Raw genomic sequence first — 14951 nt, 5'->3', positions numbered from 1 at the left:
TGTAACATGTTTTTCTTTTAATTTCACTGTTTTGAACACTGCCCACCGGCCTGTCTGACTCTAAAGCCCCAATTTAGCAATGTGCAGCTTTGTACCTGGATTAGCCTGCTTCCATGGGTTTGATGTTGGTTTGGGGTATCAGTTAACATCTTGATACATCTGCTGGAATTAGTTCACATGTTTTCATCGCATCACCTTTTTCACATGGTTTGTGATTGACTCCCGTTGTGCTATTCCAGCCTCTGCGTGACTTGCTTCAACAGTGGTTAGACAAGCTCCCCCAGACATGATCAGAATGACATAGGGAGGAATCTGCTACATTTTCAATAGCTCTTTCATGTCCGTGTGGAGCATACGTTTTGCATGTGTGGGCCTTAAAACATCTTGACTTGGGACCTTTGGAAAATTCATTCCTAAACTATGAGCTAGGAGCTGCAGCTTCTGTCTCCTGCGGTTTTCAGCATGATCTAGTGTGTAAAGTGCTGGACTAAGGAGATCAGAATTCTAGTCCTCGCTCTGCCGCTGACCTGTGTGACCTTGGGCAAGTCACTTCTTACGCTCTCTCTGCGTGTTTCTTGATCTGTGTAATGGAGATAATGATGCTTACCTTCCTTTGTAAAGTGCTGTGAGATCTACAGATGAGAAGGAGTTAAGAACGATTTAAAGCTTTAATGCATCCTCTTGATCTATATCTATATATATATATATATTTTTTTTTTAATATTTCCGTTTGACAGATATGTCGCTTAGGACCTGAAGGTAATTGGCAAATGCTTCTCCTGCACAACAGGCTCTAGGGAAGAATAGCGTGATTCCAAGGCCAGCCTTCAAGATGTGGACTGCTGTTGTATTTTTCCTGTTGATTTCCCTGTGCATATCTGAAAACAAAATTTCCACCTTAAAGGAGAGAGGCACTCGGGTGATACGAATAAACCGGCTGAGCAGTGAAAAGCATTGCAGACGCACTTGTAGAGGCCTATCGCCTTCAGGTGAGCTGGTCTTCCTTTAGCATAAAAACTGTCTGGGTTTCCATGTTCTTAAAGGGCTCTTCCCCTCTCCCCACATTTCTCTTTTTTTACTCCATTTGTTTACAAGCATTTATAATTTATGGCTTCTGTGTGCAGTTCTGTGGTGGCTCAATAATTTCTGACAGCTTTGTTTTAAATTGAAAACAGAGCAGCCATTTCCCAGGGCCTTCTAGCTTCCATAAGAAGCAGCGGGCATATGCGCTGATAGTGTGCGTGTGACTGGTGTGAGGTCACTTAACTCTATCAACGTACCATGCAGCCAGATGTTTGTAAGCGAACATTGCTACAGCAGACAGCTGTGCTGGTTGAGCAATCTTTGCTCACTGATAGTCGCACTTGCATGTTTCCTGTCTTGAAAGAAGCTAGTTGCTTAACCCTGCACTAGCTTGGCAGAGAATTGACAATTTAAAGTGACTGACTAGTGATATTTTGGGTACATAACTTGAGGTGCCGTAAAGGGCCCTGGTTTTCAGAGGATGGGTGCTCAGCATTTTCTGATCAATCCCTTTTGAGGTGTCTCCATTTGGGCCCAAAAAATCACTTTTGAAAATTTTGATCTTTGTAAAGTATCAGAGCAGTGCTGCAGTGTGTGAGATATTCACGTGTTCCTGAGAGGGTCTAGTTCAGCTTCCGTAACGCATGGATTCCCTGGGGTGTTAGGCCCTTGGGGAACATGAAAATGCATTTTATGTCCAGAAATTTGCAAATATGGGTACCTAAATACTGTATGTAGCTTGACTCTCTTTTTTTTTTTTTCCTCCCCTCCCTCAAAGGTATCAGGTAAATCTGAAAATCAGGCCATTTATTTAGGCATGTCACAGGCTGGCTGGCCCTTTCCAGCAAGCTGGGCTCAGCCTTGCGTGCGACTGGACAGCTATCCCCCAGCTGAGAACGATGGAGACTTGATGAGTGACCCCAATTGCAGGGTATCAGAGAGAGGCCAACTACTGTGAACTCAGTCTAGAGGGGAGCCAAGAGATTTCCGTCTCTGGGAAGGGTTTGGGCAAGTCAAGCTGGAGGAGACCCACAGGAAGCAGGTCAGGCTCATGTTTGGGGGGTGAGGAGAGAAGAACTGAGATAGGGCCTGTAAGGAAATCCCTGATGGAAGCTGTTGGAGTTCCTGGGAAGTGAGGGGGGAAACCTGCTGGGAAGAAGCCACGTAGGAGAAGCTCTGCAGGGCCCAGGAGTAGGGGCCAAGAAGCAGAGAACTTCAGTGTCGCTAAAGGGGGGCAGAGGAACTGTTAGTTTGGATATTTATTTGAACTTCCAGGGTAACCAAATGTCCAACTGCAAGGGGATTGAACTTCTAATGGAGCTGGCTAGACGCCAGGCCAGACCATGGAAGATTTGGACAGAGACAGAACATCACAGGGCCCAGGAAGTGGCCACAGGCTGGGTGGGAGGTTCTAGAGGCGAAGTTCCTGCAACACCCTAACACCAGGAGGCGCTATGGCACTAAGAGCAATCACTTACAAGGTTCTGAACTTAAGCCCTAAAGTTGGAAAAATTTGGCCTCTGCCCTTCCAGCTGTCAACCCGGGGACACACCGCATGTGATTTTATTGATTTACAGAGCACCTGTTGCTCCTGGAGTCATGTATGAGAATCCCAGTTTCATTTAAAGAAATGTTTGTCCCTCATGGCTGCAGAGAAAAGCTGGCGCATGTGAATTGTAAGGAAAATACTAAATTCTGGATCTCTTTATTTTTGAAAACATGATTTTTTTTTTTTTTTTTTTTTGTAAGCCAGTCTCCTGATTTTTGGGGGGCCTTTCTGATTTTTTTGAATGCTTGGAGTTTACAGTACTTTCATGTGTTTAAATGCTTCTTTGAATCAAAGCTTTGGGGAAGGGTTAATCTGTCCAATTTTGTAGAAACCAATGGTGCCATCAGAGATGTGCTGGTTTGGTATCTCATACGAGACTGGCACAGTTTGACCCTGGTCATGGTAGATGCAGGATGGATGGTGTACGCTCTCCAGATTTCTCCGTCACCTCTGCTCCTGCAAGAATGTACTATGTGCTGAAAGATGATCTGGAAAGAAAGGAATGACTCCCCCTTCCTTTTCACTGGTTATTTTTAAGGACATTACTAGAGCTACATATCCAAAGATACATCTTTTGTTCTATGCTTCTACCGTCCCCAATTAAATTTTTTATTTTTTTTAACCCTCCCCTTCCCCCCGATATCTCATTGTTACAAATGGATGAGGGGAGCACAAGGTCATAGAGTTTAAGACCAGAAGGGACTACCCGATCATCTAGGCTGATCTCCTGTATATCATAGGCCAGCAACCCCCCTCCCCACCAACCCCAACAACTAAAATTGGGCCCAAAGTGTTACAGACCTCCGAAGACTAAACTATTGTGTGCCACAGGCAGAGAATAGGAGGGGCCAAGGCGCACCAGTGCCCGAGGCCCCTGTAATGGCAGGGAATTGATTTAGTGAGAGAGACCTAGATAATTCTGGTAAGTCACCCTCACTCACATGCTGCAGAGGAAGGTGGGAAAAAAACTCTGGTCACCACTAGTCTGACAGGGGAAATTCCTTTCTGACCCAGAAAATAACGATCAATTAGATCCTGAGCATTCTCAGTACCTTCTTAAAGCACCGTCCCACTCCGCCCAGTGTCTCTCATCTCCAGCTGTGGCCGTCTCTGATGCTTCAGAGGAAGACCAAAAACCCCAAATCCAAAATACATTGGAGGAGGGAGTGGATTCCTTTCCTGACCCCTACTTAATCCCCAAAGCATGAGATTCTAGCATCATGCAGGCATCAGTCTGTATTGTTAGGCCTGGTCTAAACTAGAAAATTTATACCACTATAACTATGCCAGTTCAGGGGTGATTTTCTTTTACCTATATAGTTCTATTATTCTAAGCCCTAGTGTGGAAGCAGTTAGCCTGGTATGAAAGTGATTTATACTAGTATAGCTTATTCCCCTTCCTGTGTGGGAATAAACTATACTGATCAAACACTTTAAACCAATACAACTGCATCTTCATTGGGGAAGAGTTGTCACTGGACTGTAAACTCTTTGGGGCAGGGACAGTCTGTTATATGCTTGTACATGCTTAGCACAAGGGGGTTTAGGCTAATGCCTCACGATGCTACCATGATGGAAATAATGATGGAGAAATCTCTCATCTTTTGGCAAGGAGGCTGGGGCCTGGAATTCCCAGGTACTGGACAAGCAAAACCAATGACTCTAGTGGGAGGGATTGGTATTGGGAGGGGATTGGCTTGTGTATGTTGCACAGTTCTGGAGTTTTTTATCCAGCTGGGGAGGCTGAAATGGGGAATATTTGTGTTTTGGCGCACAGGATTTCAAGGAATTTCAATTCCCAGCTGGGTCAGAAGAGCAGAGCTAATGTGTCGTAATTATGGGACATTCTACCCAGTACAAGAGAATGGAGGGACAGTGTAGCATGTCCACACAAGCCAGCATCCTTGCTCTCAGTGCACATTGCACACCTGCGGGCTTTGTTACTGCTTGTCTGCAGAGATCTTCACAGTTCTGTCCCTTGTTTCAGAGGCTGAATTTTTTTTTAAATATAGTGTTTAAAAAAAAAAAAAGTCCATCCTGTGGAGGGCCAGATCTTGGGTTCTGCCCCTGCACTATTCCCTTTAAAATATCTTTGAGTGTCCCGTTTTTTTATCTCCAGTAACTGACTGAGTATACAGACAAGATAGAAAATATGTTGTTGGGTATTTGGGGCTTTTTCCTCCCCCAAACACAGGTATTACAGGATTTGTGATACCAGTTCGGTCCAGTTAGCCTGGTATTCTGTGATAGGGTAGGACTGGGAAACTTACACACCTGACCAATTGTGCACGTAATGTATGGTGTGAAAAATTCCTTCTTAACCCCTGCCACGATCAGCTTCTGCCCTGACGCATGCGATTTGGTTATAATTTGCCATGCACTGAGGTGTGTTCTGTCCTATACAACTGAATTGAAGATGTCATTTCTGGCCCAAGCGGGGCTTAGAGTCTTAAGGGCCTGACTCTGAGAAACGCTGAATGCCCCAACCTCCAGGCAACTCAGTGAAATTCCACTGGGCTGTTTTCTGAGCTGCCAAAGAATGTAAAGGCTTTTATTCACCCTCCCCACAAGTTAAGAAATTTTCTAGATGCTTTTTTATTCTCAGGTAACCTAAATGGCTTATTTTTATACTTTCAAGCTTGCCATGGTCTTAATCCTTGGTGAAGACCAGTGGCTTTGGAGATAACTTTAAACAAAAAACACACTACATGCAGCATATGATTGCTCTTCCCGCTGTTCACACTTAATGTTTTTAAGAGTGTATGAAGGTGAATCGCTCCGTATAGCAGTATGTATGAGTTACTCCTGACTGGATTTTGTGCCAAAAAATTCAAAATTCTGCATATTTGTCTAAATAATGCAATATAATCACACCAATTTCAATTGTTTTGGTAATTAGTTTAAACTACAATACAGAAAAAAGTCACAGTAACTATTCAACATTTCCTAAACACATGAAAGTTAAGTTACAAACACTTGGTAACTAATATCCTGCATTCCAGTTGTAATCCTGGATTTTCATTTAAATTACATTACAGAACACCAAACAGCAAATTTAAAAAAAGTCATTTTAAATTGCTCAGACTTTCACACATGAAAGTCATACGGGTTTTTTTTCTAATCGTTGTCCTGGACCTGGCTGGGTACTTTGGGAAGTGCTTGGTTCTGATTGTCCTGACATTTTATTGACTGCTTGGCAAATGTTTTATTTGCTCTCTTCTTCTTTTTTTTTTTTTTTTTTTTTTTTCAAATGGGTAAGTAAAATAAATCCTGAGCTGTAATCTAACCCCGTTGTGCCACTTTGGCACAGGAAAAAAGTGAGACAGCACTTAGACCTTCCTAGCTGAGGATTCCCTTACTGTCATTTATAATAAGGCTCCTTTACATCACTTTGGCAATGCAGGGACCTTAAAACTTTCACCGGTTTTATGCTCCTGGGGGAATTGACTGAGAATGGAAACCGTTAACTAACAATAGGAACATTAATAGTGTTACTACATAGACAGGCTGCTACATTTCTGCCTCAGACAATGAGATCAGTTAACTCAGGCAGGCTGCTACATTTCTGTCTCTAGCCTGCCTCGTGCATAATAAAAAGCCCTACCCTTCTATGCCAGCGAGCTGCAGTAGCAAGTGGGAGGGACAGAGGTGCGCGCTCTCTCTCTTTCTCTCTCTCGCTTGTTGGCACACACGCACGTATGCCCAGCCCACTCCCCCTTCCACCCCCCCTCCCCACAGTGATCAGGCGTGCACGCCCAGCCTCTCCCACCCATCTCTGAGGCTGCTCCAGGCACGCTGGAACAGACGTGCTGCTGGGGAAGAGGCGCGTGTCCCCTGACAGACTTTTTTTGTGTTTTTCGGGGGGGGGGCAAAGAAAAATGCAGGCCATATGAATTCTGCACCCCCACAGGGGTGCACAATTCTGTCAGGAGTAATGAGTACACTGTAATTGGCTTCTGACTGACCAATTGGACACTGCCTGACTGGTCCCTCGCGACTTTGTTCCAAGCACTCCCCATTTTCTGGCCAGCCATCCTGTACAGTCTCCTCCCATGTTCACTTGACTATATTTTCATTAAGTTACTGACACTCTCTTGAGGGTCTAAAACTGTAAATCACACTCTTACCCTTCTGCCTTAGCACCAACAAATTCTTCTTTTGCTATACTGTGTTACAGCTCCCTGCCACCTTAGGCTGTTAGCCAGCCAAACAAGCTCCTTTGGACTCTGCCAGTCCTCACTTTGCCTTACAGGTTAACACTTGCTGTATTTCAGTTCCTGGACCCTCCAGAAGCATCTCCTTGCAGCATCCAGCCCCTGTCACTGATGCTGACAGAAATACCAAGCCTGCTGTCTCAGAAAAGACAGAATACACACTTGGCTCAGCTGAGGGGGCACACCTCCATCTAATATAATAGCACTGAGATGAATTTATGATAAAACAAGAATAAATTTATTAATCTGTTCTTTAAGTGATACTAAGCAGAGATAATAGAAATAAAAGTATAATCACACTTTCTGGAGACTAAAACTTAATCCAGCGGGTTACAATCCTTGTCTAAGAGAAGCTTTTTACCTAAAGAAACCTTTCAGCATCACCCACCCCATTCACAGAATGCTAATAGCGCTGAACTCTTTGTCCTCTCATTAGAATAACAAAATGTTTTCTTGCTTCTCCCTATTTTCCCCAAAGTTTGTCTTTGTCACTAGAGTCAGGATGAACCTGTCTTCCTGTGATTCCACATCTTCATGTTAATTTGCTCTCCTGTTTATCTCCAATGCAAGTGAACTGTCCATTGCCTCTGGCATCGCCACGCTCAGTTTGCATTAGAGACAGGGAGAGAACTAGTCCTCCCTCTTTCTGAAAGGAAATCTATTTCTCCCTTTATTTGGTTACAGACTTTAAAGCATAATATCAGTAAGTATCCATAATTCTTTGTTGAGATATACATTTCACAGTGATATTAATGGCCAGTATGTCACCGGCTTTCCTTTGATATCTTACATGTGTTTTATAGGTAAATATGATGGCCATGTGTTAGGTGTAGAGAGTTTCAGGCCTGATAAGAGTTCCTCTTACATGGCAGTGAACCCTTTGCCAGTGGGCATTGAAAGGCTCTTAGGTACATTCTATACTTCAATTAAAAAACCCATGGCACCAAGTCTCAGAGCCTGGGTCAGCTGATCTGAGGTTGGACTGTGGGGCTAAAAAATGCAATGTAGATATTCGGACTCCAGCTGAAGCCTGCGCTCTGAGGTCCTGTCCCCTCAGGGAGTCTGAGCCTGGACTCCAGCCTGAGCCTGGCCAGCCACAGTTATGCTGTGGGTCTTTTACTGCAGTGTAGACATACTCTTAAGGTCACTGTCACAATCACTTCACAGACTCTGGGACTTCACACTCTAGAGTGCATTAGTTTGTGGTGTGGGGGAAGGACACCAGTAAAGAGAGCGTGCTCGCTCTCTCTCTCTCTCTCTCTCTCTCAGCACTGTCTTAAAAGGGGTAAGCATTTTAGTCATGATGTGACTTTCCAGCAGATAAGGTCAGGTAGGACTCCTCTAATGCTTTTCTTAATTGGCCAGTAGCAGTGCTGTTGGGCTACTCAAGGTGATATATTTGGGTCCAGTGGACTCAAGTGGGGAGCTCTGTGAACTGACCTACCTGGGCCAAATTCACACCTGGTGCAGCTCCATTGGTTTCACTGGAATTCTAGCCACGTGGACCAAGTCTGAATGTGATCCTGCTGGAATGCTGATTGTTATGGGTTTCATAACAGAGGTTCCTGTTACCAAGTTTGTAGGACGTTCAAGTTAATGTGGAATTGAAACCACAAAGTAGAGAGCTTTGCATATAGCACATTTTGGTCCATTTTTCTGTTGTGTGTAAAGGAAAACTCATGGCACAGTGAGATTTTATTTTTTAAATAGCTTTGCTAATGGTAAAATCCCAGGACCGCACTGGGTCTGATGTTTTTTTAAAATCAGGACTTCCTTCCATTTATGTAACCTCTTGTCTTGTGTTTTAGGTAATCGTTACTGCAACTGGTCAGTGTTCTATCAGAATCGCTGTGTCCTTTTACACTGTCGCCATCTGTATGTGTGTCAGAATGCCAGCGCTCAGGACATTAAAGATCTACTTGGAGGTAATTCTACACTGTAGGGCTCCTGGTAAAACCAGATAGCCCAGTCACCTTTAGGATAAAAAGATTGCATCATACTAAATACTGTACACTCAGTGCTTTGCTGCACCTCTGGCTGAGAAGGGGGAGCACAGGATATGTTTGTACTTTAGAATCTGTCCATTGGAAGATTTGTCCCATTGTGTCTTCTGGTAGTTGTAATATTGAAAGAACATAGTGTGGTTTTTAAAGAAACATGATTTTTAGCCTGTCCCTGTGAAAGGGCTCACTAGGCACACCTATCGCACCCTATACTCTGTCCTTTTGGACCTGAAGGACTTTAATAATAATAATAAAAAAAAAAAAAAAAAACCAAAAAAAACCCTGAAAGGAGAACATCTTGGGATTGGATTTCCTTTGACTGCCAGGATGTCATGCCAGAAGCGGCAGGCTGCATGGATAATCAGAAAGGCATTAGTAGCAATTGCTAGCCATGGTTTTACAACAGCAGGGGCTTCAATTTTAATTAAAAATGACACCATAACGAAATGGAGCTTGTTGGCAATTGGGGAACCAATCTTGAAACGTGTTTAAAAACTCCTCTGTAGACAAGTTTTTAAAAAACAACAACAAAAAACTCCCTCGAGCTCATCCATGGTTCATTCTGTGTTGTGAAAGGTTGCTTGAGGATTTAACGGCTTAGCTCTTTTAATGCTTATAGGATTCGTGCTACTAAAAGCCTGATCATCAGCTGAGGCACCTTATGTATTTAAGGGGAAATTTTCAAACAGTTTTAAGAGGGGTAAAATTATGGACCTAAATAAAGGCCGTGAATGGTGCCTTTTAACGTGTAAGAGCACAGGCCTTTGGCTTCTGTCACTGGTTAGGTCAGAGTGAAGGGTACTGCTGCTCTGCTTTTGAGAACCATTTGAGAGGTGAAGTGTTACCCTTCCTTTGAGTGATTCAGAGGGTTCCAGTCCTGGAGAGACAAATGACAGAGGTGCCTGGCATAGAGGGTAACCCAGGAAAGGATTCAGCTTATGAGAGGGCTTTATGCAAATAATAGAGGATATGCTAGGTTTGATTGTGATCTTACTTACATTGGAGTAAATAGGGCAGTAGTTCTCAGACTTTTGTATTGGTGACCCCTTTCACACAGCAAAACTATGAGTGCAACCCCCCCCCCTTACAAATTAAAAACACATTTTTTATATTTAACACTACTATAAATGCTGGAGGCGAAACGGGTTTTGGGGTGGAGACTGACAGTTTGCGACCCCCATGTAATAACCTTGTGACCCCCCTGAGAGGTCATGACCCCCAGTTTGAGAACCCCTGAAATAGAGCGTAACTCCATTGAAGTAAGCTGCACATCATCTGCTTCAGGAGATACTCCTGACTGACTTCAGTGTGAATGAGATCAGAATTAGGCCCATTGGTTTTTGAACTTTTGTTTTTGTTTTCAAAGAACTTGTCCTTAAGAAAAGAGAAGCACAGCCACTTGGCCAAACCAGCAGGCAAGTAGAATCTAACACAAGCCAAGAGAACCAGACAGAGAGTCAAGCAACGGTACCACCTTCACCATCAGCTCAAGTAAGGACTGTAATGACAGGTACCAGAACGATCCCACCAGCAGTAATTACAACTACTGTCACCACCACCACCACCACCACCACTAAAGCCACAACCACCCAATCCACCAAGGGAACCCCAGGTGAGATAAGTACAGCTACTCCATCAGCCAAAGGTAATGAAACTGCAGAGATGCTTGGGGTTCTGACAGCTAATCCCACTATCCCTACCGGCACCACATCTCCAGCTGCCTTTTCTCTCTCTTCAAATAACGATACTTCTAGCTCCACACCTACAGCCACCTTTGAAAAGACAAGTAATAAGGTGTTCATTTCAGGAACTACAAAGGCACCAGCACCCTTGTCTCAAACTACTATTGCTACTTCTGAATCGAAAGTGAGGACTGCAGTGTCCCAAAGAAAGTATCACAATGCAACCATTGCCACACGCAGCACTCCCACCCCTAGCACAGTTATTACTGTGGGGGTTGGCCCATTGACAACAAGTTTATCTATAGTGGCAACCACCGACAGCCTACAGGACTTGCAAACACATTCCCCAGATTCTGCAGTCACCAATCCATCTTCAAAGAGTGCCAGTCCCACAGTGCCAACAATCAAAGCTACTTCATCAACTCTTGAGCCCCTGACAACTACAGTGGAAAGGCCCCAGAATATCACGGGTAAGCCATCTCCTACTATCCCAGTCCGAACAAAGACTTCAGCAACTAACCAGCCATCAACAAAGGCCACCACTGGGCCTGGGGTGATAACAACAACATATAGTACTTTCTTGACTAAGCTTACCACCATGGGTCCAACAAATGCACCCAAAACAACAGCCTTGGGCGTTGGCAGAGATGAGCAAAACACAGACTATGACAATCTGCTGATTGCCACTGGGCCTCTGACTCAGTACTTGGTGGACACCAGTTCACTCCTGGCAGTACTTCTATTTGGGATCATATTTTTCATAACAGTCTTAGTTCTATTTGCCATGCAGGCCTATGAAAGCTACAAGAAAAAGGACTATACACAAGTGGACTACTTAATCAATGGCATGTATGCGGACTCAGAAATGTGACAGGCAGGAGCAGGGGTGCCGAGAGAGGCTTAAATATGTATCAAGGAGATGGAAAGCCTGTGACTTGCTCTTTCCCCTGTTTGCATATAAGACAAACTGAAAGTGCTTCCAAATTACTTCTGGTGCAATTTAGGAGAAATGCCATGTACTATATAAATTTTTATTTTTTATCAACTGTAACAGGTTGCTATAAGAGCGGTAGTCATTTCTAGAACTCTTCCAACCGTGCTTCTGCCAATGATTTTTGCATTGCAAAATGAAACTACCAGAGTGAGCCATCGCCCTCTAAGAATGGTATGTGCTTCCTAAGCTCTGTTTCTTTTGATTTAAGTTCCTTGGGTTTTGTTAATTTCAAGCACATTCCCATTTGTAAAACGGGGATGATGATGATGCTCGCCCACCTTCTATGAAGCACTTTGGGCTCACGGGATGAGAAGTGCTAAGTATTACTCTGACTGTTGGGGAGTTTTTAATCAAGTGAGCATCATGTTTCAGGAAGCTTCCTGCTTGTAAAGAGAACGGTTTACAAGATGCTATTAACACTCTGCTTACCGCTGATTTAAGCTGGTTCTTCCCAAGGTGCAGATCATTGTGTTTGTGCACCTATATGATCTTATTTTTGTATTCACTCACTCAATAAAAGGGGACCTGGAGGGCATGCAATGTTGTATTTGTCTATATTCCCCTCCCCATCCTGCCCTCAAAACGCATCTTGCAAGCAAGCTGGTATTTCTTCATGGCTTATAGAACTAGCTCAGCAGGACAAGTCTAAGTTTAGGGCCCAATCCCATGCATAGGGTTGAATGCCCTCAAGCCCATTGATGGCACGGAGCAGCTCACCAGAAATGCTAATCTTTCAGGATAAGGCCTTCGTTCTCTGAGGCCCTTATCCTGCACATGAGCCATACGTGCACAGTCCTGTTCACCTGCACAGAGCACGTTGACTTCAATGCAGGATCGGAGTCTGCATTTGCATTCAGTTCAGATTTGGGGTGAAAGCTAACATGGATCTGATCCTCACTGTCTTTTCCAACTGGGTACCTCATCCTGCAACCAGCCCACAGGAGTGTGGCCTCCTGCCCATTAGCCAAAGAAAGCATGCGCTCGCCACATTGTCCTAGCCACAAAACCAGTGCAAGGTTGGGATGTTGGCAAGCACTGCCTTCTGAAAAGCAATTGGCCTCTTCCTGAGGTACCCTACATCAGGACCATAGTCAAGGGCGTGCAGTAAATACATATAATGATCCTCTGCAAATGTTCTGAGCTGACTAAAATCTCCTTTGGCTGAAATGTTAACATTAATAGAAAACTGCACCAACACGTGCTTGCCATTTTTACTAGCTTTGGCAGCCCACCTTTGACTAGAATCAGTTTCTTTTCCACATGCTCTAGGGCTTAGTGACAGGCGAACCTCAGAACACCTGGACTTGGTCTAGTTGTTAATCCAAACTTCTTGACTCCACAAGATTTGGATGAAACTTTCCCACAAGAGCAGGCCTTTTCTTGTAAGATTTCCAGTATTTCCTGTTTCTAGTCAGGTTTTTCTTGTGGCATTTCCAGCCTTTCTTATGGCATTTTGCTGCTTTGTGGCCAGAATCAAAGTGCAGAGGTGTGCGATTAATGAGAGTGAATTGGGTGGGTGGTGAAGTTAACTAAACTTTTTTTCAAACCTAAAAGGTTGGTTTTCAGTTCCATTTCTGCTGGGCAAATGTTCAGAGGATGGGGCTATATGTCTTGTAACTGAACTGGTTTGCCTATCTCCTGATAAGTTTGAAATTAAAACACGCATGCATTGTATGTGCTGCATGCCAAGTGAATAGAGCACATTTCAGGTTATTTGGGTTTTTTTTTTCCTGCTGCTCACTTAAGGTCAATGTAGGGCACAAAACTCAACATGATCTCCATTTGCATGGGTGCAATCCCCATGCAGATCAGGATTTCCTTGTAGATGGATACACGTCATTTCCTCAAACACCTGTAATTCTTCAGTATGGGGTTTTGAGATGGTTTAACTTTGGATGGCCATTCCTCATGGTGGGCAGGAACTGCAACCCACCCTTCCCTTTCCTCCCAGCTCCAGGCACTGACCCAGAATTTTTCTCCTCCCACCACATATAGTCTGTTGCTGGAATGGTGTTGGCAAGGTCCTCCTCTTCCCCCCCACCCCCCGAGTGGTTCTGCTGTTAACATCCCACTGAGATGCATTGGGCAATTCATCCCTCTCTAAGCTATTGTTTCAAGCTGCCTGCAGATATCACAGCGTTGATTTGATTACACTTGAGTCACATTTCAATCTTCAACCATGAGGTCTAGAAATTTATTTTGAAAATGAAACCTGAGATTATGATGTAATCATGTGACTCCTGCAGGTAGGGCCCTCTGCATGGGCCTAGAGTGCCTCTGCCTCAGTCCAGCCCTGCCTGTGGCAGCAAATTCTTTGCTGCAGGATGTACATCTGCTTGTTTCTTTGAAATCATATCAGTGCTGCCCTTTAATGCCCTCAAATGACACTTGTTTCTGGTATTGGGCAACAATTTTAAAAGTAAGAGCTGATCTATTTTCACTGTGTTCTCCATATATTCAAATATGACTGTCCAATCTCCTCTAATTCTGTTTATCAAGAAAATGTTTGCAAAACCTTTATTTCTGCAGCGAATGCTACCTTGCATCTAACCGTATCCCTTGGTCTTCTGTGGACGGCTTTGACAGAAGAAGACGAACACTGGACACACAACACTCTCTGGGGCCGTACACCATTTTATGATGAGGCATTGATTTACTGCCCTTTTGTGTGAACACACACCAGTGCTGTACTGATTTTTGGATGGGATGAGCCATAAAAAACATTTTTTAAATGGTGTATTTTAGGGAGGAAGGGAAGAAAACTTTTTTCCAAACTGAAAATGCAGGGGGCGTTAAGCTCATTATGATGTAAAACCTGAGCTGGAATTTGGCCATGACCCTGTTGTTTCAACAGTCCTATGGGACTTCTAATGGACACAGTCCAGAATGCTGCTTTTGCTTCACAGCTGAAAGAAACCACCACCATAAGACTTGGTATTGACTCAGAGTGAAATGTGTGCTAATCACAGGCACTCCGCAGTTTCGGCAGCCCTGTGTTTTCCACATAGGTCACCCATCCATCCAACGACTGACTTGGCCTGACCTTGTTTAGTTTATTTAGAGTTGAGGAGACCAGAGGTGGAACTGGCATTACTGTCCTGAAATTTTTTTTAATATACTCCAATGCACCCCCAGCATGTTTTTGCTTTTGTATGTGTTGCTGCACACAAGCCAGAGATCTTTGTCAATCATTATGGATAATTTAACGAAGTGTGGTCCTACTTAGCCAAGTGGCACTGGGCAATTCTATGTTGCTTGTACGTCAGTGGTTCCATATCAGGTTAGCTCAGCTTAAAAATAATAAGCTACAAAATCTCAGCCTGGCTCACTGAAAGTTGAGCTGTGTTCTTTCTGAATCATCTGTTATCACTAATAACGGTTCTGTCTCATGTCAATTCAGAGAACTCGCCAGGGTACAGCTTTGTCTTGCTATATATCTGTAAAGCACCTAGCTCAGTTTTGGGCACTGTATAAGTCAGGGGTCGG

General features: G+C 43.9%; 1 protein-coding gene across 1 annotated transcript; it reads left to right on the top strand.

The window, feature by feature from the left end:
• Positions 1-761: 761 nt before the first annotated feature.
• C4H11orf24 (chromosome 4 C11orf24 homolog) lies at positions 762-11993 on the top strand. Its single transcript, XM_065404041.1, has 3 exons — positions 762-989; positions 8595-8711; positions 10156-11993. The coding sequence occupies exons 1-3, from the start codon at positions 833-835 to the stop codon at positions 11340-11342; spliced, it is 1461 nt and encodes a 486-aa protein (XP_065260113.1). The 5' UTR covers positions 762-832; the 3' UTR covers positions 11343-11993.
• Positions 11994-14951: the final 2958 nt, after the last annotated feature.

This window comes from Emys orbicularis, chromosome 4 (assembly GCF_028017835.1).
Source record: "Emys orbicularis isolate rEmyOrb1 chromosome 4, rEmyOrb1.hap1, whole genome shotgun sequence".
Classification (NCBI taxonomy): domain Eukaryota; kingdom Metazoa; phylum Chordata; order Testudines; family Emydidae; genus Emys; species Emys orbicularis.
The sequence above is the reverse complement of the archived record's forward strand: the minus strand, read 5'-3'. Positions and strand labels throughout refer to the sequence as shown.